This window comes from Rhinatrema bivittatum, chromosome 6 (genome assembly GCF_901001135.1).
Source record: "Rhinatrema bivittatum chromosome 6, aRhiBiv1.1, whole genome shotgun sequence".
In the NCBI taxonomy this organism is placed as follows: domain Eukaryota; kingdom Metazoa; phylum Chordata; class Amphibia; order Gymnophiona; family Rhinatrematidae; genus Rhinatrema; species Rhinatrema bivittatum.
In genome coordinates, this window is record NC_042620.1 from 29,485,010 (window position 1) to 29,511,636 (window position 26,627).

Here is a 26,627-nt window from a genome sequence, read left to right on the forward strand (position 1 = left end):
GTGCATTTTGATAAAGCAAATGTTGCTTACCTGTAACAGGTGTTCTCACAGGACAGCAGGATGTTAGTCCTCACATATGGGTGACATCATCAGGATGGAGCCCAATCACGGAAAACGTCTGTCAAAGTTTACAGAACTTTGACTGGCCCCTACTTGGCATGCCCAGCATGGCACTAACCCTGCAGCCAGCAGGGGTCCCCCTTCAGTCTTATTTGAAAGCTACAGCCAGTGCCGAAAAATAAAATAACAAAACGTTACGAACCCAACACCGCGGGGTGGCGGGCGGGTTTCATGAGGACTAACATCCTGCTGTCCTGTGAGAACACCTGTTATAAGTAAGCAACATTTGCTTTCTCACAGGACAAGCAGGATGATAGTCCTCACATATGGGTGAATACCGAGCTGAGGATGTCCAAACATGCACCAAATGTACCCAAGGCGTGCAACAGGCACAACAACTGGGGCGGAATTTGGTAGAGGGCATCCTGAACCCCATCGGTACGTCACGTTGTAAACAGGTTACGAAGGACAGATTGGCCGAAGATGGAATCTTGTCTTCCGGCTTTATCCAAGCAATAGTGGGCTGCAAAGGTGTGGAGAGAACTCCAGGTAGCAGCCCTGTAAATGTCAGGAAGCGGCACAGAGAGTAGGTGTGCTACTGAAGTCGCCATGGCCCTCCATGGTGAGACCACACCTTGAATACTGTGTACAATTCTGGTCGCCGCATCTCAAAAAAGATATAGTTGCGATGGAGAAGGTACAGAGAAGGGCCATTATACCTGAAGACTGGAGGGTGCCTAATGTGGCCCCGATATTTAAAAAGGGCTCCAGGGGCGATCTGGGAAACTACAGACCAGTTAGCCTGACTTCAGTGCCAGGAAAAATAGTGGCAAGTGTTCTAAAGATCCAAAATCACAGAACATATAGAAAGACATGGTTTAATGGAACAAAGTCAGCATGGCTTTACCCAAGGCAAATCTTGCCTCACAAATCTGCTTCACTTTTTTTCAAGGAGTTAATAAACATGTGGATAAAGGTGAACCTGTAGATGTAGTGTATTTGGATTTTCAGAAGGTATTTGACAAAGTTCCTCATAAGAGGCTTCTAGGAAAAGTAAAACGTCATGGGATAGGTGGCGATGTCCTTTCATGGATTACAAACTGGCTAAAAGACAGGAAACAGAGAGTAGGATTAAATGGACAATTTTCTCAGTGGAAGGGAGTGGGCAGTGGAGTGAGTCAGGAATCTGTATTGGGACCCATACTTTTCAATCATACCTATAAGGGAGCCCGGACCGACGTGCCGCAAATGCGCAGTAGAGAGCAGCTCTACCGCGCATGCGAGCACGTCGGCCAGAGCAGAGCAGAGCGTGCCCCCCCCCCCCCAAAATGGCGCCTGCTCCTTAGGAGCAATAGCGGCGGTGGCGGCAGGAGCAGGAGCGGTGGCCGGGAGGAGCGGGAGCGGCGGCGGCAGCAGCAGGAGCGGCGGCCGGGAGGAGCGGGAGCGGCGGCAGCAGGAGCAGGATCGGTGGCCGGGAGGAGCGGGAGCGGCGGCGGCGCGCGCGAGGGAGGGAGGAGCAATAGTGGCGGCGACGCACGTGCGAGAGAGAGGCAGGGAGGAGCAGTAGCGGAGCAGCGTGCGAGAGGCAGGGAGGAGAAGTAGCGGCGACGCGTGGGAGGGAGGGACACCCCCTGTCTGCCGGTTGTGGATGAGCTGGGAGGGGAGTGAGTGAGGATAGGGAGGAGAGAGTGAGGAGGGAGGGGGAGAGAGTGAGGTGGGAGGGAGGGGGAGAGAGTGAGGTGGGGGAGGTGAGGTGGGGGGAGAGAGTGAGGTGGGAGAGAGTTAGCTGGGGGAGGTGAGGTGGGGGAGAGAGTGAGGTGGGAGAGAGTGAGGTGGGGAGACAGTGAGAGGGGGAGGTGAGAGGGAGGGAGGGAGGAGAGAGAGAGGGAGGTGGGGGGAGGGAGGGAAGAGAGAGAGAGGGAGGTGGGGGGAGGTGAGAGGGAGGGAGGGAGGGAGGAGAGAGAGAGGGAGGTGGGGGGAGGTGAGAGGGAGGGAGGGAGGAGAGAGAGAGAGAGAGGTGGGGGGAGGGAGTGGAAAGGAAATGGACCAAAACCATTTTTAATGTAGCCCGTTGTTACGGGCTTAACGGCTAGTATATTTATAAATGATCTGGAAAGAAAATCGACGAATGAGGTAATCAAATTTGAGATGATACAAAATTGTTCAGAGTAGTTAAATCACAAGCAGATTGTGATAAATTGCAAGAAAACCTACTGAGACTGGAAAATTGGGCATCCAAATGGCTGATGAAATTTAATGTGGGTAAGTACAAGGTGATGCATATAGGGAAAAATAACCCATGCTAAAGTTACACAATGTTAGGTTCCATATTAGGAGTTACCACCCAAGAAAGAGATCTAGGCGGTTCAGTGTGTTGCGGCAGTCAAAAAAACAAACAATGTTGGGAATTATTAGAAAGGGAATGGTGAATAAAACAGAAAATATCATAATGCTTCTGTATCGCTCCATGGTGAGACCGCACCTTGAATACTGTGTACAATTCTGGTCCCCGCAACTCAAAAAAGATATAGTTGCGATGGAGAAGGTACAGAGAAGGGTGACCAAAATGATAAAGGGAATGGAACAGTTTGGAGAAGAGACGGCTGAGGGGGGATATGATAGAGATGTTTAAAATCATGAAAGGTCTAGAACAGGTAGATGTGAATCTGTTATTTACTCTTTCGGATAATAGAAAGACTAGGGGGCACTCCATGAAGTTAGCATGTGGCACATTTAAAACTAATCGGAGAAAGTTCTTTTTCACTCAACGCACAATTAAACTCTGGAATTTGTTGCCAGAGGATGTGGTTAGTGCAGTTAATATAGCTGTGTTTAAAAAATGATTGGATAAGTTCTAGGAGGAGAAGTCCATTACCTGCTATTAAGTTGACTTAGATAATAGCCACTGCATCAGTAGCATGGGATCTTCTTGGTGTTTGGGTAAATGCCAGGTTTTTGAGGCCTGGTTTGGCCTCTGTTGGAAACAGGATGCTGGGCTTGATGGACCCTTGGTCTGATCCAGCATGGCAATTTCTTATGTTCTCATACCGTCTACTTAATATGGTTGCTATCTGTTATATAGATCCTGGATGACCTGCATAAAAAAGCCTTCAAATCCCATCGCCTTTAAGGTTTCAAACATAAATGTCCAGTTCACTCTACCGAAGGCTTTCTCAGCATGGAAACTGAGTAAGAGGGATGGAAATTGTCCCCATTGGCTAGCTTCTATGGAAGCAATAATTCTACATACATTATACACTGAATTTCTTCCCTGACAAAACTAACCTGATCTTGGCTGACCACTTGTGAGAGAATGCGGGTGAGCCTATTTGCCATAATCTTTGCCAATAGTTTAATGTCAAGATTCAAAAGAGAGAGGACAGTATGAACAGGTGTCATCTGATCTTGACCAGGTTTTGGTATCACTGTAATGAGGGCTAGATTAAGTGAATAGGGAAGTGACCCTTTTCTATTAATTCTGTAAACATCCCTCCCAAAGGGACAAGAAATTTGTGCCATTAGCTTATAAAACTTAGCTGAGTAACCATCTAGTCTAGAAGCCTTCAAAAGTGCTGCTTGTTGTATACTCCCTTGAATTTCCTGCAGTTGCACTGGGGTATTTAATTTATCTGCTTGCTCTGCAGTTAATCTGGGAATAACTATTGTATTCAAATTTTCTTTTATCCTAGCTACCTCACTAGTGTCTGCAACATACAATGCCTTTATAAAAGGAGCAAAATAAAGCGCAAAGATCCCTATCAGAATTTACCACTTTGCCTGACTCATCTCTCATTACAGCAATATTGTGACTCCCTCCCCACGTTTTTGTTAGATTTGCCAAAACCCTCCCTGTTTTGTTTCCAAATTACTATAAATGTAATTGTTTTCAGAGTAAGCACTTCTTAGCCCTCTGATGCAGTAAAGTGTTTAATGCTATTTGGGCAACTATGAATTCAATCTTGTTTATTGATGTGGATCTCACCTCATAGGCTTTTTTAGCTAACTGAAATCTCCTTTCCAGTCTCAAAATCTCATTAGTCATTGCTTTCTTCCTGGAGGCAGTGTAGGAAAGAATGTTGCCTGGTAACACAACCTTAGCTGTTTACCAGAATAAGTGTCATAGTGGATAACACATTGAAATCGGTTCAGTGTGCTGCGGCAGTCAAAAAAGCAAACAGAATGTTGGGAATTATTAGAAAGGGAATGGTGAATAAAACGGAAAATGTCATAATGCCTCTGTATCGCTCCATGGTGAGACCGCACCTTGAATACTGTGTACAATTCTGGTCGCCGCATCTCAAAAAAGTTATAATTGCGATGGAGAAGGTACAGAGAAGGGCTACCAAAATGATAAGTGGAATGGAACAGCTCCCCTGTGAGGAAAGACTAAAGAGGTTAGGACTTTTCAGCTTGGAGAAGAGACTGCTGAGGAGGGATATGATAGAGGTGTTTAAAATCATGAGAGGTCTAGAACTGGTAGATGTGAATCAGTTATTTACTCTTTCGGATAATAGAAAGACTAGGGGGCACTCCATGAAGTTAGCATGGGGCACATTTAAAACTAATCGGAGAAAGTTCTTTTTTACTCAACGCACAATTAAACTCTGGAATTTGTTGCCAGAGGATGTGGTTAGTGCAGTTAGTATAGCTGTGTTTAAAAAAGGATTGGATAAGTTCTTGGAGGAGAAGTCCATTACCTGCTATTAAGTTCACTTAGAGAATAGCCACTGCCATTAGCAATGGTAACATGGAATAGACTTAGCTTTTGGGTACTTGCCAGGTTCTTATGGCCTGGATTGGCCACTGTTGGAAACAGGATGCTGGGCTTGATGGACCCTTGGTCTGACCCAGTATGGCATTTTCTTATGTTCTTAAGATAGCGGGCAAACTCTTCCCATCCTTGCATCAGGTGGTCTGTAAAATTTTGATCTCTGTATAGGTACTTAGGGAATCTCCATGATTGCATGGAATCTATGGGCCTAAAGCCTTCCATGTCTGTCCAGACAGGCGCATGGACTGATATTTCTAGTATACCAATTTCTGAACTGGAGACTGTTAAAATCATCTCTACTTTAAGAGAAAGTAGTCAATTTGAGAGTTGTGGGTATAGACCCTTTCCATAGGGTACAAAATACACCAGACATTAAGAAAACCCAGGCTGTTACACAAGTGGGAAATTCCTTTAGATTTTTGAGAATTTGATGCCTATAGGGAGGACCTGCCACTTTCTAAGCCCCACCAGAAAATCTCTCAGAGAAGCATCCCATTAGTCTCCATAATATCCACTACATCCTCCACCATCCTCCAGTCCCATTCTCCTGTCTGTTATGTGGCTTTCTTTTTAGGACTTAAAAAACCCCCCACAAAGACCTCAGTTCTTTATCTGCCAGTGGCTACCATATTTTGAAAACTTTCTGTGGTTTGAAACTTGAATTATAAACTTTTGGGGGAAGAGGCACTATAATTATTTGTACTGTCTTGTATGGTGCTGTGTACACTTGTGGCACTAAATAACAGGCCAATACAGAAAAACGCGCGGGAGAGCCGGCGAGCGCCCGCTCTCCCGGCACGCGTACAGGCCACTCTCCTGGGCACGCGATTCAGGAGGGTGGCCTATGCAAATTAGGGCCCACGGTAAAAGGAGGCACTAGGGACACTAGCGCGTCCCTAGTGCCTCCTTTTTGACTGGAGAGGTGGCTGTCAGCAGGTTTGACAGCAGACGCTCAATTTTGCCGGTGTCGGCTGTCGAACCCGCCGACAGCCATGGGTTCGGAAAACTGACGCCAGCATAATTGAGTGTCTGTCTTCCGACCCAAGGGCCGATTTTTAATTTTTTTTATTTTTGGGGCCTCCGACTTAATATCGCTATGATATTAAGTCGGAAGGTGTACAGAAAAGCAGTTTTTACTGCTTTTCTGTACACTTCTCCGGTGCTGGCCAAAATTAACGCCAGCCTTTGGGCAAGCGCTAATTTCTGAAAGCAAAATGTGCGGCTTGGCTGCACATATTACTTTCTGTATCGCACGGGAATAATTAATAGGGCCATCAACATGCATTTGCATGTTGCGGGCGCTATTAGTTTCGGGGGGGGGGGGGGGTGTTGGACGCGCGTTTTCGACGCGCTATTACCCCTTACTTGTCAGGGGAGACGATCCGTGTTGCTCTGCAAAAACCGTATGCGGAACCATTAAGTGAATGGAACTGACAGATGCTTAAGCATTACTTATTTCATATAAGATACGCTCATACTGCGGATGACAATTTGAATTTCATTGTGACTCTCTCAGAGAGTTCAAATTCAAGCCCCTGAGGCAGCCACTGGAATGTGGCAAAACTCGGCCTGAGTCGGGCAATTTTAATCAACATTTTACATCTTCACCTATTAAAGATTTGGCAAAGACTTTCTTTTGGGCATCTATTTCTTGTTGTTTCCTCACGGCTTTTTTAGATCGCCTGCCTTGCTGTTTTTTGGGTCCATCATTGTAGATGTGCTATTTGAAGCCAAATGACTAGATGATGCCTTCCAGGGGAAGTAGCAGGACCTAAAACCAAGCACTAAAGGCACATCTACCAGTTTCCTGCAGCAGATTTTTCAAGATTCTGCAGCAAGAATGGCAAATTTGGATATTTTTGCATATATTTGCTTTATTTGTATAAAGTAAAAAAAAAAAATGGCAGAGTTGCTTACCTGTAACAGGTGTTCTCCTAGGACAGCAGGATGTTAGCCCTCCCAAGTGGATGACATCAGATGGAGCCCAGCATGGAAAACCTTTTGTCAAAGTTTCTACAAACTTTGACTGGCACACTGAGCATGCCCAGCATAGCACTATCCATTCAGGGTCCCTCTTCAGTCTCGTAAAATAGAATTATGAAAAAATAAAATAAACTAGGAGAAAACCCAACTCTGCGGGGTGGCGGGCGGGTTTCCTCAGGATTAATATCCTGCTGTCCTAGGAGAACACCTGTTACAGGAAAGCAACTCTGCCTTCTCCTAGGACAAGCAGGATGGTACGCCTCACAAGTGGGTGAATCCCTAGCTACAGGCTGTTCCCGAAACAAGGGGACCTAACCAGGTGCCAAAGGACACAACAACCGAGGGGCTATTGGTAACACAGGGAATCAGCCTGAACCCGAACAATAGGCCTGAGGCAGAAAGAGTTGGGTTTTACAGCTGAAATATTCCGGAGGAAAGACTGGCCGAAATTGCTATCACTTCGGCTGTCCCTGTCCAGACAATAAGGCGAGGCAAAGATGTGAAGGGACCGCTCGCAAGTGGGCCACTGAAGCTGCCATGGCTCGAACAGAGTGAGCGTTAACATGGCCCCCCTGCTGCAGTCCTGTTTGCATTTAGCAGAAAGAAATGCAGTCTGCTCGTCAATTGGACAAGGTCTGCTTGGTCACAGCAACTCCCAATTTGGTTCTTGTCAAAAGAAATGAAGAGTTGCATGGATTGCCTGTGGCCTGCTGTTCGTTTCAGGTAGAAGGCTAAGGTCTTCTTGCAATCTAGGCTGTGCAGAGCCAGTTTGCCCTGGTGCAAATGAGGCTTAGAAAAGGTGGAGGGCAGAACGACTGACTGGTTCAGGTGGAAATCAGTAACCACCTTTGGCAGGAACTTAGGGTGTGTGTGTGTAGAACCACCCGATCGTGGAAGAACTTCGTGTAGGGTGGATATGATACCAGAACCTGAAGTTCGCCGACTCTGTGTGCCGAGGTTACCATTCCCAAGAAAATGACCTTCCAGGTTAGGTACTTCAGGTCATAAGTGTACAAAGGCTCAAAGGGAGCCTTCATCAGATGGGCAAAGACCATGTTGAGGGCAAAGGAACCACAGGGAGTCTGAGGGGAGGCTTCAGCTGAAGCAGACCCTGCATAAAGCACCCCACAATAGGCTGCACCAAAATGGGCAAACCATCCACCCTGTGGTGGTAGTCCCCAATAGCACTAAGATGTACTCTGACAGAGTTGGTCTTCAGGCCAGCCTCCAAGATGTGCAGCAGGTAATCCAACAGTTTAGATGTAGAGCAAGAGAATGGGTCCAAGCCGTGGTTCTCACACCAAATGGAGAATCTCTTCCACTTTAGGCAAGGCTTCCTGGCCTTTACTAGGACCTGAGATACGCCCTCCAAGAGGTCCAGGGGCTAAAAGGTCATCCTCTCAACATCCAAGCCGTGAGAGATAAGGCCTGGAGGTTGGGATGGTGCAATCTGCCCCAATCCTGCATGATGAGGTTTGAGGAGGTTCCCAGACTGACTGGCTCTCGCATGGAGAGATCCTGCAGGAGCAGGAACCAGATCTGCCTCGGCCAATAAGTTGTGATGAGAATCAAGACCCCCTGGTCCTGTTGGAGCTTCAGGAGGGTAGGCATACAGGAGGCCCGTGCCCCAATGGTGAGCAAAGGCATCCGATGCAGGCTAGCTGTTCCCTGTAAACAATGAGCAAAATTGATTTACCTTCCTGTTGTGGGGGAAGCAAAGAGATCCATGTTTGGGATTTCCCAGAGACTGAAGATCCAATCCACAACCTCCTGCTTCAGAGACCATTTGTGCAGATGGAAGGAACAACTCAGGTCATCTGCTATCACATTCTCCTGCCCTGGCAAGTACATGGCATGGAGAAGGATGCCCTGAGACAGAGCCCATGACCAGATCTGGACCGCCTCCTGACAAAGGAAGAGTGATCTCGTGCCTCCCTACTTGTTGAGGTACCACATCGCCACCTGATTACCGATCTGGATGAGGACCACCTTGTTGGCCAAGCGATCTCAAAACACCCAAAGTACATACCGTGCTGACCAACGACCCTCCCCCCAGCCCAGGTGGCAAGCATCCGTGGTAAGCACAACCTGAGCAGGGGAAGCCTAAAAAGATATGCCTACCTCCAAGTTGAATAGGGCTTCCCACCACAAGGAGTCCCGAAGTGGTGGAGTGACCCTGATGCCCACCCGAAGGTCCTGGGTGGCCTGGCGCCACTGGGACCACAGGGTCCACTATGCCATGCACATGTGCAGACGAACGAAGGGAGTGACATGGATGGTTGCAGCTGTGTTTCCCAACAGGCGCAACATGTGGTGCGTGGAGACCTGGCGATTCAGAGATCACTTCTGCAAGGGGCCCAACGGTGAGCGCGCGATTCCGGGGCAAGAGCGCCAGAGCCTGAGCCGTGACAAACTTGGCACCAATGAAGTCCAGTTGCAGTGATGGGATCAGCTGTGACTTTGGGTAGTTGACCAGAAAGCCCAAGGTCTCCAGGACCCAAATGGTGGAGTCTAAGGACTGCAGTGCTTCCCGCCTGGAGGCGGCTCTTGATGAACCAGTCGACCAGGTAGGGAAAAACCTGCATTTGCAGCCTCCTCAGATACATTCCCACTACTGCCAAGCACTTTCTGAAGATGCCAGTCTGAAGGGCAGCAACCGGTATTGAAAATGGCTCTCACCCACCACAAACCGGAGGTATTTCCAGTGGACGCGGGAAATTTTGATGTGAGTGTAGGCATCTTTTAGATCGAGGGAGCAAGCCAGTCTCCCCTCTGGAGAGGAATCAGGGCATCCAGCAAGACCATCTTATCTTGAACTTTTCCCGTTTAAGGAATTTGTTCAAGGCCCTCAGGTCCAGAATTGGACGAAGGCCTCCCTGTTCTCTTTGGAATGAGGAAATATCTGGCGTAGAAGCTGCTTCCATGCTGTGTGGCTGGAACGGGTTTGACTGCCCTGGCCATTGCGAGGGCAGAGAGCTCCTTCAATAGTATTTCCTGATCTGCTGAGAACCCCCAAGAGGGGCACAGGAAAGAGTCTGGAGTGACCTCTTGGAAATTCAACTTGTATCACTGACAAACGATGGACAGGACCCACCGGTCCAAGGTGACAGCTTGCCAACGGTCCACAAAGAACCGCAGCTGGCCTCCGACTAGAAGGTCCGCCATCAAGGGTATGGGTGGCTGGTTTAGGCTCTCTCGCAGCAAGTCAAAACCCCTTAGGACTCTGCTGAGGTGCTGGCTGAGGCCTAGGGGTATATGACTGTCTAGGGTGAGCCCTGGGCCCAGACCGCTGAGACTGTGCCCTACCCACTGGAGGGTAGTTCTTCCTCGGGCAGTAAGAAGGGCGTATGGGCCCCTGACGCGAGGATTTGTTGCCAGAGGACTGTTGGTCCGAGGTGCTGGCTGAAATATGCTGGAGGTTCTCATGATGTTTTCAGTTGTGCCACTACCTCCTTAATCTTATCTTCAAAGAGATTCTTCCCGGTACAGGGCAAGTCTGCTATACAGTCTTGCACCTTCAGGAAGAGGTACGTAGCTAAGCCATGTGGCGAGCACAGATATCCACTGCAGCTACTCTCACTGCCATCTCAAAAACATCTTAAGTGGACCAAACTTCATATTTGTTGCACTCCAAACCATGTTGAACAACCTTCAGGAAGTCCTCCTGGAGCTGTTGAGGGAGACGTTCTACTAGGTCCTGAACCTGCTTCCAGAAATTCCTGGAATACTGGTTCATATACAATTGGCAACAGGCAAAGAGAGCCACCAACACGAAACCTTGAAATACTTTCCTCACCAGGACGTCCAGGGCCCTGTGCTCGTGGCCTGGGGGAGCTGAGGCATGGGTGCGAGACCTCTTTGCATTTTTGAGGGTGGACTCCACCATCACAGACTGGTGCGGAAGCTGACGCCACTCAAATCCCATGGTTGGCCGCACTAGGTACACTGCATCGGTCTTCCGGTTTACCGGTGGCACAGAGATGGGGAGCTCCCAGAGCCAGACAAACAATTCCTTAAATATGTCATGGACCGGAACTGCAACCATTTTCTTATACGTATTCACAAACTGGAGGACCTCCAGCATTTTGTGCCTGGAGTCTTCTTCGGTCAGGAGCTAGAAGGAAACTGATTCTGCCATGCTTGGACAAAGCCTGCGACGGTCAGATCCTCTGGAGGGGATCAACATCTCTCCTCTGGAGGAGATGGCTCAGAGGGCAGGACCTCAATCATCAGAGGAGGATATGGAAGCCTCATACCCCCCTCCGCCATGGGTCTTAAGTGGCATCCTCATTGCTCAGATCGCCCAGAACCACAAGAGAGCCCCACGGGCATCAGGGGGACAGAGGGTGTCGATGGACTTGGGAGCTCAGGCAATGCCAGCCACGGGGTTGGCTGTGGAAGAGGAACCACTGGCGGCCCTCCCTCATCCAAGGAATCAGCAATGAGAATGGTCTCCGATCGAGGCTGCAGCGGTATCCCCCGAGGCAGCGAGGGCGCCAGCAAGGGCTGCATCGACACGCACCGAGGAGCAAGTCCAACTACTCCAGCAATGGTGCCACCATCGACGACATAGACTCCAGCAGTGGCGGTGGTCCCGAGGGGGCCAGTGGCTCGATACCTTGTAGGGGCTCGGCAGACCACCAATCACCCTCTGTGCTCCAACTCCTCCTCAAATGCTGCCGATGACAGGACAGCTTGAAGCGGCGGCAGCATGACCGTGTCCCCCTCGGAACCCAGAGGGAGAACAGTGCCCGACACCGGAATCAGTGGGGACTGCCTCGGGCCCTCAGACTCTATGGAGGGCAGCGCCTCCTCGGCACAGGGCTGCTTCAGGGGTATCTCAGCCAATTCCAGTGCCTTAAGAACATAAGAAATTGCCATGCTGGGTCAGACCAAGGGTCCATCAAGCCCAGCATCCTGTATCCAACAGAGGCCAAACCAGGCCACAAGAACCTGGCAATTACCCAAACACTGAGACGATAGCTCCGCGGAAAAGAAGAGACTGAAGAGGGACACTGCGTGGATAGTGGCATGCTGGGCATGCTCAGTGTGCCAATCAAAATTTCTATAAACTTTGACAAAACTTTTCTGTGCTGGGCTCCATCTGATGTCATCACCTACTTGTGAAGACTACCATCCTGCTTGTTGTCCTAGGGGAAAATCTGACATTTCTGTATTCAATTAATTTATTTGGTTCTTTATTAGAAGAAAAGGGATCTTTGTGATTGGGGCTGGGGAGAATTGAAAATGAGTCTGAGAATGGGAAGACAGGAGAATGCAGAGAAAGGAAATGAATGAATCTTAGGTGGGAGGGGCAGATATGTAAGGAACAGAGGATTCAGGGAGGATAAGGAATGAGAAGAGAAGAAAGTGAAGGGGAAGAGGGATCATCAGTGGTGCGGAGGAGGAGGAAAGATCAGGGTTGGGAGGTGGGGAGAAAGGAAGTATTGAGATGGGGTGGGGTTGGATGAGGAGGGAAGATTAGGATGAAGAAGAAAATGAGGAAAGAGGAATAGGGATGGTGTGAAGGAGGGAAACCACAGGACCCCCCCCCCCATCACATTCCATCCCCTCTTTCCATTATCACCCCTTTGATACCCTCTCTCCCCCTCATCCTGGTTCCTCCTCCAGCCCACTCACCCTAGTTCATTCCCTCCCCCAATCCCACAGTTCAAGCCCCCCTCAAAACCCCTCACTCACCCTGGTTTCCCCTACACCCCTCAAAACCCTCACCTGGATTCCTGTACACAAACCCTCCCTTTATCTACTTTATTCACTCTCCCGTCCTACCCAAGTGATCCTGTTTCTTTTGGTTCACTCCCGAACCCCCATAGCAATCCCAGTTCACTTCCTCCTTTTCCCCCTCCATATCCCTCATCAGCTCCTATCATTTCAAAACAGGAGGGCAGCAGCCTTATAGTCACTCTGGCGATTCCTCTCTTTCCCCGAGACCTAAGTATGCCATTATGGTCCCCGGCAGGGGAGGAGGGAGGAAGTAAGTGCTGGAGGAGTTGTAAAATTGACTTCCTCCTCCTCCTGTTTTAAAATAAGAGTCAGTGAGTGAGGTGAAACGGGTTGGACGGGGGAAGGGTAAATTGCACCATCCATTATCACAAAAGCTTTTCTTCCAGGGAGAAGAAGTGGGAAGGAGAGGAGAAATGCACTATCCCCTGCCACTAATTCTTTTGTTTTGAAAGGGACCCTGGTCTCCCACTGCAATTTTTGCCAGGATTGGCCAATTTTACAGCAAGGGCTTAATTTTGCAGCTCTTATCGCAGCCAATCACGGGAGACTGGGGACCTTGTGTTAGAGACTCCAATAGACAGGGGGAAGTGTAAACAAGAAGGCGCAAACAAGACAGCCAGCAATAGATCAAGTAAAGAGGCCGGAGGATGACTATGACAGCACAGACTATGGAGTTCAAGAGTATTAGGATGCTTTCTACTAAAGGGTGGCCAATGTGACAAAGGAAGCAGAGGTCTAAAATAGATACAGCCTTGAGAACCGATCAAGAGAAGTCATCGGACACTTAAACAAGCACAGAAAAGAGACTGAAAGGGATAGAGAAAACAGTGATGGAAAAGTAAGGTTTGTAGGAGCAGAAAAGATGTTCGAGCCATCTAGAGATGAATAAGAACAGATACAATAATTGTGCAAAAGATGAGAGGAAAAACAAACAGATGCTTACCTTCTAACTGCAACAGACTTTGAGGTACAGTTACTAGTTATGATGGGTATTAGCCTGGGGATGTGTGTATGCTGGAAAAAAATATACAAAGTACAAAATTAAATACAATGTCACATCAATTCTGGGCTATTTGCACTCCTTTATTACAATAAGGATATTTAACAGTATATGTCATCTGTACAAAGAATAGGAGGGCAGTAAGACCAAGAATGTTATTGATCAACCTATTTTCTACACATAATTTTGTAGGCTGGATACCAGGGCTTTACAAAATCACTAAGTCTTTAGGATACAACCTTATAAAATTCTATTAATGGGATGCAGAAGACAACATACTTACTCGAATAATTAACCTAATGGTCACAACACCAGATGTGGCCATGATTTTGGCACTGTTAGGGACTAGATTGAAGAGAGTTGGCATGATGGCTTCGGCACCGTGATCAAATCTGTTTCCCAGAACAGATGAAAGATGCCTGAAAACAATTAAAATGATGCTGATAAAACCAAAAGATATTTTAGTCAGGTTACTGAGCTTGATCAAAATTGAGTCTCCATTAATCTTAACCCTTCACCAGACACTATATTCTGAATTGCAGACTTCAGTGGTTATCACTGGCAATCTTTATAATACTGTATTAAGTTACTTGACATCCAGTGCCCTCTTAAAAATGTGTGGACTTCCATGGTCTTAGATGTTGTAAATAAAATTACAAAAATAAAAAATCCAAAGACAAAAAGAACCATATTCAAGATAAGCACATTTCATTAAAATATTTGTTCCTACCTCAATTTAACCAGCATCGTTATTAGTTTTATTACAATGAACATTTCAGAAATAAATTACCAACACCTTGTCAATTGACTTAGGTAATATAATCCGTATTCTAGCTAGCCCTGCAGAAACTTATCCTGATCGACAAGTAAAAAGTTCTAAACAAAGACTGCCAACTAAACTTCCAAGGGTTTAAAATTTTTTGTTGGCATTGTTCATTTCCAATTGTGTTTTCTCACAAGCTCTATCTAGTTCTTGACATTTTTGAATGTCACAAGCTTGGTAATCGTTAGGGATGTGCATGCCAAACAATTTCATTTCGGTTTATTTTTCGTTTCAGGGTTGCATTTGTTTTTGTTTTTCAATTTGTTTAATGCTTATTTCAGTTCAGTTCGTTTCCTGAACCATAATAAGCATTTAAAACACAAACAAATTAATAAATAAAATATGTCTCCCTGGGGCATCCATCCTCCCTCCTACCCACAAAGAAAAACCATGAGGTCTGAGCCTAGTTCAACCGGGGCCTCCCCAGGTTCCTCCGACCCCTCATCTGCCCCCCAAATATTTGCCAGGGCCAGCGACCTCCACAGTCTCCACTTACTCTTTCCATGGCAGTCCCCCTAAATAAAAGGGAAGAAGAGATGGCCACTTGCTCCTGTGCTGAATTGTGGTTCTTTAAAAATTGTGTGTGAGGGCCAGCACCAAAGTGATGTCACTTTGGTGCCATGCTTCAGGTACCAAAGTGGCTCTTCTCATCACAAACACGTACCATTAAGAACTGTATTAAAAAAATATTGGCACGTGTTAGGGGTCCATTCCATTTTCCAAGAGTTTCCTATCTTTGCATCGAAAAGGGCCTCTAACTTGCAAGAAGGATTGGTACATTCTGTGTATGATTCTGCACTAAGTGGGCCATCTAAAGGAAGGGGGTCATTCCACCTGTGGAATGGCAACATCTGCACACTTTCATTTCAAGGGCAAACACTTACATTACCCATATGGAAACTGGTTGTGTTTCATCAAATATTAACATGTAAATCACAAGAAGTCATACATGCAATTTGGGGTCCATGCAATCTCATCTATATTAGTAAAACTACTCTGATACTATATGCATATACAAGAACATCTCAGTTGACCACACTGAAGTAAATATGAAGCCCCATTAGTACATCATTAGGATAACCATATGCACAGAAAGTTTTGACATTTGCGGCATTGTTGCAGTTGATTCCCAAATGAAAGGTGGGGATTTCAAATGCAGATTAATACAAACTGAGCAACAGTTCATCTTCAATTGGAACACAGAGACACTACACGGATTTAATAAAGAGATCAAGTAGACTGTTTATTTGAAACCAGTTACACTTTTTCATCATTACTAGTGTCTAACTACATTGATTAAGTCACAAGAGCTCAGGGAATTGATAAGTTTTGATCCCTTTAAAAATACATCTGTAATGAGGTCACACAGAGCATTTTTGACGTTCACAGCCATGCTTAAATGAGATACATGTGAAAAGTTAGTACACTGTATTTCAAAGTGTCTGGTATCAGGACATATCTTTATTAAGTTTGCTCTTGTTTTGCAGAAGCTCTCTAGCCTCTAAAGCAGACGTTTTCTACGTCAAAACAATGGCAGTGTTGGACAGGTCCCGTTTTCCATAAATATTCCTATTTGTATTCAGATATTGAGCACAGACTACATAGTACTGATAAGATACTTTAAATGCTCGTGAACTGTTTTTATTTCTAAATAAATTGCATGTAGCCTGGTCACTTGAATTAGAAAGCTATTACATCGAAAAATGTAAAAATATAAGTTTTTAAGTGCATATAAAAATGCCTAAAAAAAATAAATAAATAAAAATGTGTCACAGCAATACAAAACAAAATGTTTCTAGCACTGGTTGGCCATCATGTTATTAGTATATGACTATACCGAAGTATGTTGAGCCGAGTTTATGGCCAGGTACAGTTTTATTTGATACCAATCAAATTGTTTCCATCCCCTTTTGGATTATAGCCATTTTAAAAGAGCCATGAGTCGGGAACAGAAGCAAGTGAGCATCATTCCTGCCCCTTTCATTTAAGAAGACCTCCCTGGAAGGGAAAGTGGGAGCTGAGGAGATCCCCAATCCTAGAATTCTTTTGAAAGCAGGAAGTGGATTAGAAGGGCACAAAGAGGATCCAGCTGGACTTAAATCAGCTCAGCCCAGTGGGGCAGGCTTAGGCCTTATGGATTTCCTTTGTGGGATGGAAGGCAATTTGGAAAGACCCAAGCTGGGTAGGCCCAGACCCTGTGACTTTCTTGAGGAGGTGGGGTGGGGAGTGGGAGAGGGATTGGAGGGCCTGGGCGAAGCCATTAAAAAAAAAAAAAAAAGAAGGAACAAATATCTGAAACTTTTTGGATATTTTCATGCAAGGCCTCTTTAGGTTTGTTCCATGTGGAATGAATTGAAAATGGCCTTTTTGTGTTTGGATATATTATTCATTTTAAAACAAATGCATATTCCCAGTGATCAATTGATCACCTTCTGATGAAAATCAATGTTCAAATTTGTTCATGAGCAACACTGATAGCATTCGCACACACCCCAATTTTTATTTTTGCAAACTCAGTAGTTATTTACTATTTTAGCAGGGCCCAGGAGAAACTGATTACTTCACCATTTAAAGACGTTTGCAAAAAATACATTAGTAAAAAGAACATTATTCAGCTTTTGAAGCTTTCTCTTAGGCAAACATAGCCATTTTAGTACTGAAGTCAATCCAAGCAAGAGACTGATATTTCCAAATATAAGTATTAAGAACAACTGGGATTGCTAAGTGTGAATTTCCTGTTTTTCATTGTGCTTTATTGTGAATTACTCAAATATGAACATTCGGGAAAAGACACACCAGTAGATAAATGTACACCTGGCACCACTGATTCGTCACTTGCTGAAAATTCTCTATGAGAAAGAGCTAACTTGTATTAATAATAATTGTATTCAATCTGTGTTAAAGTATATTTCCAATTGATAGTGGTAACCTTTTCCTTGGGGGGAAAAAAAAAGGAAAAATATGAAGCCAAGATCTATCATCTATGCCTGGGTCTGTATACTGGATACTGGATCAAAGGGCTAACCAAAGTTTGTCTTCCACGAGCTTTCCTAACAATCTTTTTTAGATAGCCTGTTCCCTCTACGCACACCCCAGGAAGATGCTCAAGACTGGTAGCATCTTCCAACTGCTGGCAAGTGCTTCTGGGTGGACCAGAAAAGGAAGTGGTTTCACCTGGGCAGGAAGCAGAGTTGCACCAGTCCCCACAGCCTCAAGAAAGAAGAGTCCCACTGGCTGGAGGAGGTTGCTGCTACTTGTGCTTCTAGAGGGGGAGAAGGGTGAGCGATCAAGGGAACATGTGAGAGTGTGAGTGTGCGCATATGAGCGACTGAGCATGTATGTGTGTGTGTGAGACAGGCGGAAGAGAAAGGTTTTGCGCAACAAAGCACCAGTCCAACACCCACCCACCAGCAATCCACAACAATCTTAGGGCACCGGGAAATTAAAAATTCCCAGGTATGGAAAAAGGGGAATTTTAATTTATTCTTATTAGTTTTAATGATTCGGTATTATTAGATGTATCTGCTGTTTTGAAGTATGTCATTCAATGTTTGGAAAATTTATTTTTTTGAGTTTTTAATGATTATGTGTTATTCTATTCATTAGATGTTTTGAAATATTTATTCTTTTTATTAATATGGTTTTACTATTACTGATTTATATATCTTCATTTTATTGTTTGATATCTTTGAGGAATAGTAATGTTTCTGCTTTTCTATTGTTGCACTCCATAGAGTCTGGTTTCTTGTGATTTCTAGTTCAGACTTTTGTCTGCACATTTCTATTTAGACTTTATAGTCTCTTTATTCCATATTTGGTGAAGGTCTGTCTGTGCCGCATGTATGACAGAGGTGAGGTATTCTGCTAGTATCTAGTTTCTGTGCAGGGATCTATAGCGGCCTGGCCTGTTCAATATTCCTAAAAGGTGGTATATTGGTATTTAGGGCTTGGTGTAATTTATGCAATGTTGCTTTTTCATAGGTGATGAGTGCTGGCAGTTATGTTGTTTTTATATGTGAGATTTACTATATCCCAACATGTATTTTTATATGTGAGATTTACTAATCCCAACATATTTTTATATGTGAGATTTACTAATCCCAACATGTATTTCAATAGGCCTAATACCATATGAGCTACAAGTGTCTTTTTTGCAGGGTTTTCTGGTTGGCATCAAAGCTGTTCATGTAAATATAACATACATGATGCTATAAGTGATATTTTTACATCAGAAGAAACATGGAAATATAGAAATGTGACAGCAGAAAGACTATATGGCCTATCCAGTCTGCCCACCTGAACAGTTTAGCTTTACAATTCCCATCATGCCCTCAGAGATCCTCTGTGTTTATCCCGTGCTTTCTTGAATTCAGATACTGTTTTTGTCTCTACCACGTCCACTAGGAGGCTGCTCTGTGCATCCACTACCCTTACTGTAAAGAAAGATTTCCTAATTTTACTCCTGAGTCTACCCCCTTTCACCCTCATCCCACGACACCTTGTTTTAGAGCCTCCTTTCCATTGTAAGATGCTCACCTCCTGTGCATGTAAATCTTTGAGATATTTAAATCTCTAGCAAAAAGGCAAGATAGGGGAAATACGATAGAGTATATATGCGTAAGTATGGGGTAGGCAGGATCATGCAAGGATATAAGGTTTACCTAAGGCACCTAATATCCTTGCACCGGCTCTGATTCCAACATTTTTGGGAAGGCTATGTGATAGAGAATAGTCATTTTATTCCTAGAGATGAAATCCAGATTACACCTCTATCGTGGAGCCCTTTTTGTTTGTTTTGATTTTTTATAAGTCAAGGATAAAAACTACATAAAGACTTTGACTTTGGCTTCCTCTCATGCCTTCTAGAACCCATCAGATATGATCTTTCTTTAAGTCTGATTCTTCTGTTTTTAGAGGTGGTCCATGGAGGTTGCTCAGATAATTTTAATCAAGTCAGACAATCTTTGTGATTTTCAGACACAAGTTCTAGATACCATTTGTTGCTGTTTTCTATGACACTGTTTACTGAATATATACAGTATATGGACAATATTAGCCACTGGATGTGTAGGAACTCCCATAAAAATATACTTTATCATCTTCTTTTGGAAGAAAATGGTCATTCCACATGTTTGTTGTGCTGTGATATTGTACAAGCCTAATATAACAACTTTTTTAAAGTTTTATAATAGTCACTCATGTAAACAGAGGCTTGACGCACCTTTGCAATCTATTCCTAATTTAATTTATCATGAGAATTATTTATTTCTTAAAATCTAATTTGGTGCTATGGGTAAAAATGTAAGTGCACATAAATCTTTTCACATCATTCCTACAAGAAAATCTTTTATTAGCAGGACACAGTACTTGAGGCCCCCCAAAATTGGGCAAAATATTTTACCGCCAATGTATACCATCTCAGCACTCACAAAGTTTCTTTGCATGTCATGTAGCAATATGTGGAGAGATTCCTTACCCTAAGGTGATACATGCCTCTCGCACCACCTGAGAGCGCAGGTCTTTAGCAGATAGCTTAAATGCTCCATCTAACAGGCGGAGATGTTGAAAAAAGGAATCATGCTCAGCAGCTCCAGCCATCAAAAGAGAGCGAATTTTCTTCAGCTGTCAGCAATATGTAATAATGTTGATGTTTACATACAATAAAAGATAGCAGTACAATATACAGATTCATTTCAGGTAAGTAACTATGCACACCCAGGTCAGCAAAATGCACCAGGTACAATGACATAGCCATAAGAATATATAAGCGTTAAAGAAAAAAAATCACTAAAACCAAGCTATCTTTTTTCACCAATACCATTTGAAGTATCAATATATTTATTTATTTATTATTCTTATATACCGACATTCTTGTATAATATACAAATCATATCAGTTTATATTGATCTCTTAAGCTTCTAAGCAATGCTGATGATACAACATTCAGCAGCTAAATGACAACTATTATACATGTACATGCTAAAGATGACCATGCCAAGGTTACTCCACTGGTAAACAGGGTTACCAGATGGCTCTCTGTCATCAGAAACAGGCCATGCCAGTCCTGGATTTGCTCCATTGCATGCATGAACTTATAGTTCTGATTTTCTTAAGGAAATCAATGAGAAATAACTACAAATCCATACATACAATAGGGCAAAACCAGGACTGGCTCAGCTTTTCCCAGTTGACCTAGAACCATCTGGTTCTGTCTCTCTGCTAGTTTTTATCATGTAAGGTATAGTATCACCTGATGGCTCAACAGACCAACACCAATTACCCTATGAAGAGTTTGTAGGTTAATTTCTTCCTGCCAGGATTCTGTTGCTCTCCTCCCTCAGCCCTCATTGATTTGCTGGTGTGCAGAAGTAGGATCCTCATGCTACAGATTTCTAGCCTGCATGTGGGAGGGAGGCTGTTTCCTGCAACACAGCCAAGCCTATTTGAAGAACTATGGAGATTACACATTAAGTCTGATTAAAAGAGAAGACTACATCAGAGCTTGAAAAAGGGACATAGGCCTGCGACCCAAGGCCTAAAGTCTCACCACAATCACTTTAATCCCTATATTAATGGAAAAAAGTCATGGGCTTAGGTTATGAGCTTGACATAGCAAGCAACAGAACTGAGTCACCTTCCTGTTGTAGAGGGACGCAAACAAATCCACCTCTGCAATTCCCCAGAGGCGGAAAATCCAGTTCGCTATCCTCTAGTCCAGAGACCTCTCGTGAGGTCTAAAGGCACGACTCAGCCTGTATAATATCACATTCTCCATTCTGGCTAGATAAATGGCCCTGAGTACCATCCTGTGGGACAGGGCCCAGGACCAAATCTGGACCACTTCCTGACATAGGAGGTATGACCCTGTGCCTCCCTACTTGTTGACATACTACATGGCAACTTTGTTATCTGTTTGTATCAGGCCAGTCTTGCTTGACAACCTATCTCTGAAAGCCCGTAGTGTGTATCTGATCACCCGGAGCTCCAGGAAGTTGACTTGACATGGTGCTTCCTGGGCGGATCATAAGCCCTGGGTGCGAAGCCCCTCTACATGAGCTCCTCACCCCAAGAAGGATGCATCTGTGGTTAGGACAATTTGGGTGGGGGATTTTGGAAAGATATTCACTGTTTCAAATTTGAGAGAGCCCTCCATCAGGACAAAGATTCCCAAGAAGGTGGAGTGAATCAAATGCGAGCCCAGATGTTCTGTGTGGCCTGGCACCTCTGCGACCTCAGGGTCCATTGGGCTCTGCGCATGTGTAAACGTGCCAAGAGAGTGACATGGATGGTTGCGGCCATGTGGCCCCAGCAGCCTCAAGATGTGCAGAGCTGAAACATGCTGGCTCTGTTGAATCACCACTACTATGGACAGCAAGGTGTCCGCCCTGGATCATGGCAGGAAGGCGTTTTGCCTGAAACATGTCTAGCAGGGCTCCTAAGAAGTCCAATCGAGGTGACGGACTGAGATGGGACTTCGGGTAGTTGATGACGAACTCTAGTGACTCCAACACCCAGATGGTCAAGCACAAGGACCGAACAAGTCCCTGCCTGGGAGGTGCTCTTGGACCAGCCAATCATCCAAGTAAGGGAAAACATGCATTCCCAGTCTGCAGAGGTATGCCCCCACCACAGCCAGAAACGTTTTCAAGACACATAGGGGTGACACTAACCCAAACAGCAACACACTGTACTGGAAGTGCTGTTTTCCACCGCAAATCTGAATACTTCCTGTGACCCAGGAAGATCTCGATGTGTCATGTGTTATTTAAATTGAGGGAGAATAGCTAGTTCCCTTTTTGCAAGAAGAGAATCAGAGTGCCCAGGGAAACCATCTTGAACTTTTCTTTTTTGAGAAATCTGTTCAAGGCCCTTAGGTCTAGGATGGGATGAAGTCTCCCTGTTCTCTTTGGAATCAGGAACTACCGGAAGTAGAATCCCTGCCCTCTTTGCCCTGGCTTAACAGGCTCTGGCTGTTAAGAGGGTAGAAAGCTCCCGAAGTAGTACCTCCTGATGCACTATTGGCCTCCAAAATGGGCACAGGGGATAATTTGGTGGGACACCCAATAGGTTTAAATTGGTACCCTTGATGGATGATGGACAAGATCCACTGGTCCGAGGTTATACTGGGCCACCAATCAGCAAACTGTAGTCTGCCCCTGACCGGAGGTTCCAGTGTCTCGGGTACAGGTGGCTGGCTTATACTCCCTATGATCCAGTCAAAACCCCGTCCCAAGATTTGGCTAGGGAGATGGTTGGGGCTTGGAAGCTCTCTGTTGCCTGGGACCACCCTGTGAGCTCACCCTCTATGAACGGGAGCAAGGAGCCGGAGAACAGTACTTCCTCAGCTGTAAAAAGTCTTCCACTGATCCTGTCTTGCAGACCGACTGGCTGAGGAGGGCGTATCTGAAGTGCTGGTGGAGAGCTGTTGGAGGGTCTCATGGTGATCCCACAATTAGGCCACCGCGTCCCTCGCCTTATCTCCAAAGAGATTCTCTCCTGTGCATGGCAGGTCTTTCATGTACTTCCAGCAGAGATCAGAGGCCCGCAGCCATACCATTCTGCAGGAGCCAACTCCCACTGCAGTCTCAAAAACATCATAGGTTGAATGAACTTCGTGTTTTCCACACTCCAGGCCCTGATGCATCAGCGATAAGAGGGGGGTCTTGCTGCTATTGAGGCAGTCGCTCGGCCACCTCTTCAACTGCTTCCAGAGGATGCGAGAGTATTGGCTCATGTAGAGTGGTAAGAGGCAATGCGGGCAATAAGCATGGCCCCTTGGAACACTTTCCTCCCAAGATTGCCCATCGCTCTATGAGCTTTGCCCAGGAGCACAGAGGCATAGGTCCGAGAGAGCTTGGCCTTCTTGAGAGCAGATTTGATCACTACCGATTGGTGTGAAAGCTGACGCTTCTCGAATCCAGTAAACCCCATCAGCCTTCCTGTTAACGGGAGGTACTGTGAGGGGGATGCTCCCAGATCCTCAGCAGCAACTCCCTAAAGATCTAGTGCACTGGGACCGCCATGATCTCTTTAGGGGCCTCCATGAACTGGAGGATCTCCAGCATCTTATGCCAGGCATCCTCCTCCGTCATTAACTGAAAAGGGATGGCCTCTGCCATCGCCTGTACAAAACCTGTGAGGGTCACGTCCTCCTGAGGAGACCTCTGTGTCTCATCTGGAAGAGACTGTTCCAAAGGGAGACCATCTGAATACTCTGAGGAGGATTCTGCAGTGTCATCCACCCAGGGGTCATACAGGGCCTCATTCTCACTGTAGACTACAAAGGGAATGGGGCCCTGGGTGCTTGGCCTTCGTCCAGAGGTGTAGGCATCAGTAGCACAGGTGTCGGCCCCGGCAAAGCTGGACAGGGGGCTTCAGGTCTCAGTATCTCTACTGGCCTCGATGGAGCTTCCTCCTCCTTGGAATCAGCAACAAGCTTTGTATAGGTCGGGAGACGTATCAGTGCCCCACCAGGCATCGATGGACTCCCAGGACCAGACGCCAAATGAGTCAGTAACTCATTGAGAAGCATGTTGGGCCATTCCAGCAGCGGTTCCAGCAGGGTGCATGCAGCAATGGCACCATTGGTGCTGCCGGTTCGATGCCCTGCAACACCCCTTGGATTACCAACTAGACCCTGTGCTCCAACTCCTCCTTGAAAGTTGCTGATTCCAAAACCAACTGGGAGGCAAGAGGGGTGGCCAAATCTTCCTCAGAGCCCTGAGGTGGATCGGTGACTGGCACCAGGACCAGAGGTGCAATGAGGGGGACTGGTGCTGATGCTTCCTTGGCTTCCCACCTTGGTGCTCGGCCTGATCTTTCCCTGGTGCAGAGGTCAATGACGACAAACCCAACGTCCACTTGGAAGAGACTGACAGGAGCCGGTCCCCAGTGCCCCATCAGCCAACAAGTGTCGAAGGAGATGACAGCCCCGCCGATGCCGATGGCTTGGTGTCCATCAGTACAGCTCCCAGGTCCATCGGTGCCGATGCATCAGACTTCCTCGACCCAAAGATCTTCTCCATCTTATCGAATCGAGCATGACATCCCTTGGGGGTCATCTGGGTGCACATGGGGCAACCTTGGATGTCATGCAATGCCCCCAGGCAGATGACACACAACCTCATGGGGGTCCATGATGGACATGGTCCTCAGACACTAGGGTCACCAACGGAAACCGGACTAGGACATGATGAACGAAAAATGGGGAAAAATGAAAGACAGCGGGTGGTCGAAGTCAGTGGGCACTGAGGCACCAAAATTATGGGAGGAAGCAAAAAGATGCTTAAGCAACCGCCGAAAGCAGACTGGGGCAGCTAGAGGGAAACGAAAGGGATCCACAATTGGTGAATTTACATGAAAAACCCCGAACAAGACAGTGAAAAAGTTAAGGCAATTTCCAAAAGGAAATCCACAAACTCACACTCCCGCAAGGTGAAAGCTCTGTGGAAAAAGAGACTAAAGAGGGACCCTGCGTGTACACGTGGATTAGGGCATGCTGGGCATGTTCAGTCACAGTTCTAGAAACTTTGACATAAGGTTTCCGTACTGGGCTCCATCCAATGTCACCCATGTGTGATGACTACCATCCTGCTTGTCCTAGGGGAACAAATGATGACAAAAAATAACCTGAACCCCTCTGTTGTGGACTGGCTCACTGAGTATTTCAAACTAATACTGATCTTTTCAGACAGGCTCTAGCTGCAAAGGTTTCTTCCCTCATGAGAAAGAAATATAACTAATCCTTTTGGTTATCCTTCTCCAGAGTCCTTTTAACATCAGACTCCACTCAGCAAGGGATCTCTAGCATCCTCAGGAGAGCTGTCCTCCAAGTCAGAAAAGGAAAATGAGGCCAAAAAGCACAGATTATTTGTAGAATTGAAGAGCTGTTAACTAGATAGGTGGTTTGAGGCAAATGTGCCTGGGAAAGACAACCGTGAAATTTAAACTTACCTGTTAATTTCCTTATCATCGTGCCAGACAAGTCCAGATGCATAGAACAAAACCAAGCTCTGATTAAGCTGTGCAGGAGGAAGCCAAAGTCGCTTTCAGGATACCAGCCCCAAAGGATGCATCCCCCTTGGCTTGCATATCCAATCTGTAGTGCTTGGCAAATGAGTGCAAAAAGACCCAAGCTGCTGCCTTGCAAATATCTTCTGTTGAATCAACCTGCACTTTACCTAAGAAGATGCCTGAGCTCTACTCAAATGAGCCTTCAATCTATCCAAAACCTGAGCAGCCTTCCCTATTATATTGGCCAAGACAATTACTTCTTTAATTCACCTGGCACTGGAGACCTTAAAGGCCATCTCCTCTTTTCATAGCTCACTGAAATGAAAACAGCCTGTCAGAATCTCGGGATTAGTGACCTTCAGATGATGAAACACCCTAGCTTGGTTAAAATGAAAGTGAGAAACCATCTTGGTTAAAAAGGATGAAACACTACCTTTTCTTTAGAGGAAAACAAGGAGAGATTGTGGCAAGAGAGAACCTGCGCGCCAAGATCCTTTTAGCAGAACAAATAGCCACTAGATATACTGTCTTGAGGGACAGATCCTTCAGAGATGCTTCTTCCCTTTAGGGTTTGAGTGGTGCTAGCATAAGCCTCAGAACCAAGTTCAGGTCCCACGGAGGAACCAGCAGCTACAATGGAAAACATACTTCACACCCTTGAAGAATCAAACCACATCAAGATGAGAGGTTAAGGATGTCCCCTGCACTTGACTTCTATTATCATGTCAATACTGCAACCTGTACTCTCAGACAATTAAGGGCCAAGTCCTTAACCAGATCTTCCTGAAAAACGGCCAGGATTGCTGAAGGCCTGTGCCTTGAATGGAGAGATACTTTTATCCTGACATCAAGCATTGAAAATTTTCCACACTCTGATGTAGGCCAGGAAAGTGGAACACTTTCTAGATTTCAACAGTATCGTTATTACTACCCTGGAGTAACCTTGCCTTACTCAAGAGGCAGGCTGAGAGGAGTCTGCCATGAAAATTGGACGTAGAAGATGACCCCTAAACAGAGGGAAGCTGAAAGGCTGCCTTCTCAAAGGATAGAAGGGTCATCTCAGCACCCCATTTGAATACCTTCTAGATGAGGAGGGTAGGTCTGAACTAGCAGTGGAATGGGTCTGACTTTATTCTTAACTGCAGGGCACCTCAGCACGTCTTTCCTACAAATCTTGGCTAAGGGCTGATGCCCTCAACCGTGTGAGCTTGTGGCCACCAATATCTACTACA

General features: G+C 45.8%; 1 protein-coding gene across 21 annotated transcripts in view; it reads right to left on the reverse strand.

Annotated features, from left to right (window-relative positions):
* CLASP1 (cytoplasmic linker associated protein 1) overlaps nucleotides 1–26,627 on the reverse strand; it is a 637,864-nt gene that overhangs the window by 296,807 nt on the left and 314,430 nt on the right. For all 21 annotated transcript variants that reach the window (XM_029605186.1, XM_029605182.1, XM_029605181.1 and 18 more), the window contains exons 12-14: nucleotides 19,859–20,004; nucleotides 13,843–13,978; nucleotides 13,503–13,573 (exon numbers count right to left, since the gene is read on the reverse strand). In XM_029605186.1, the coding sequence (XP_029461046.1) occupies nucleotides 13,503–13,573; nucleotides 13,843–13,978; nucleotides 19,859–20,004 (353 nt within the window). The remainder of the gene's footprint in view (nucleotides 1–13,502; nucleotides 13,574–13,842; nucleotides 13,979–19,858; nucleotides 20,005–26,627) is intronic.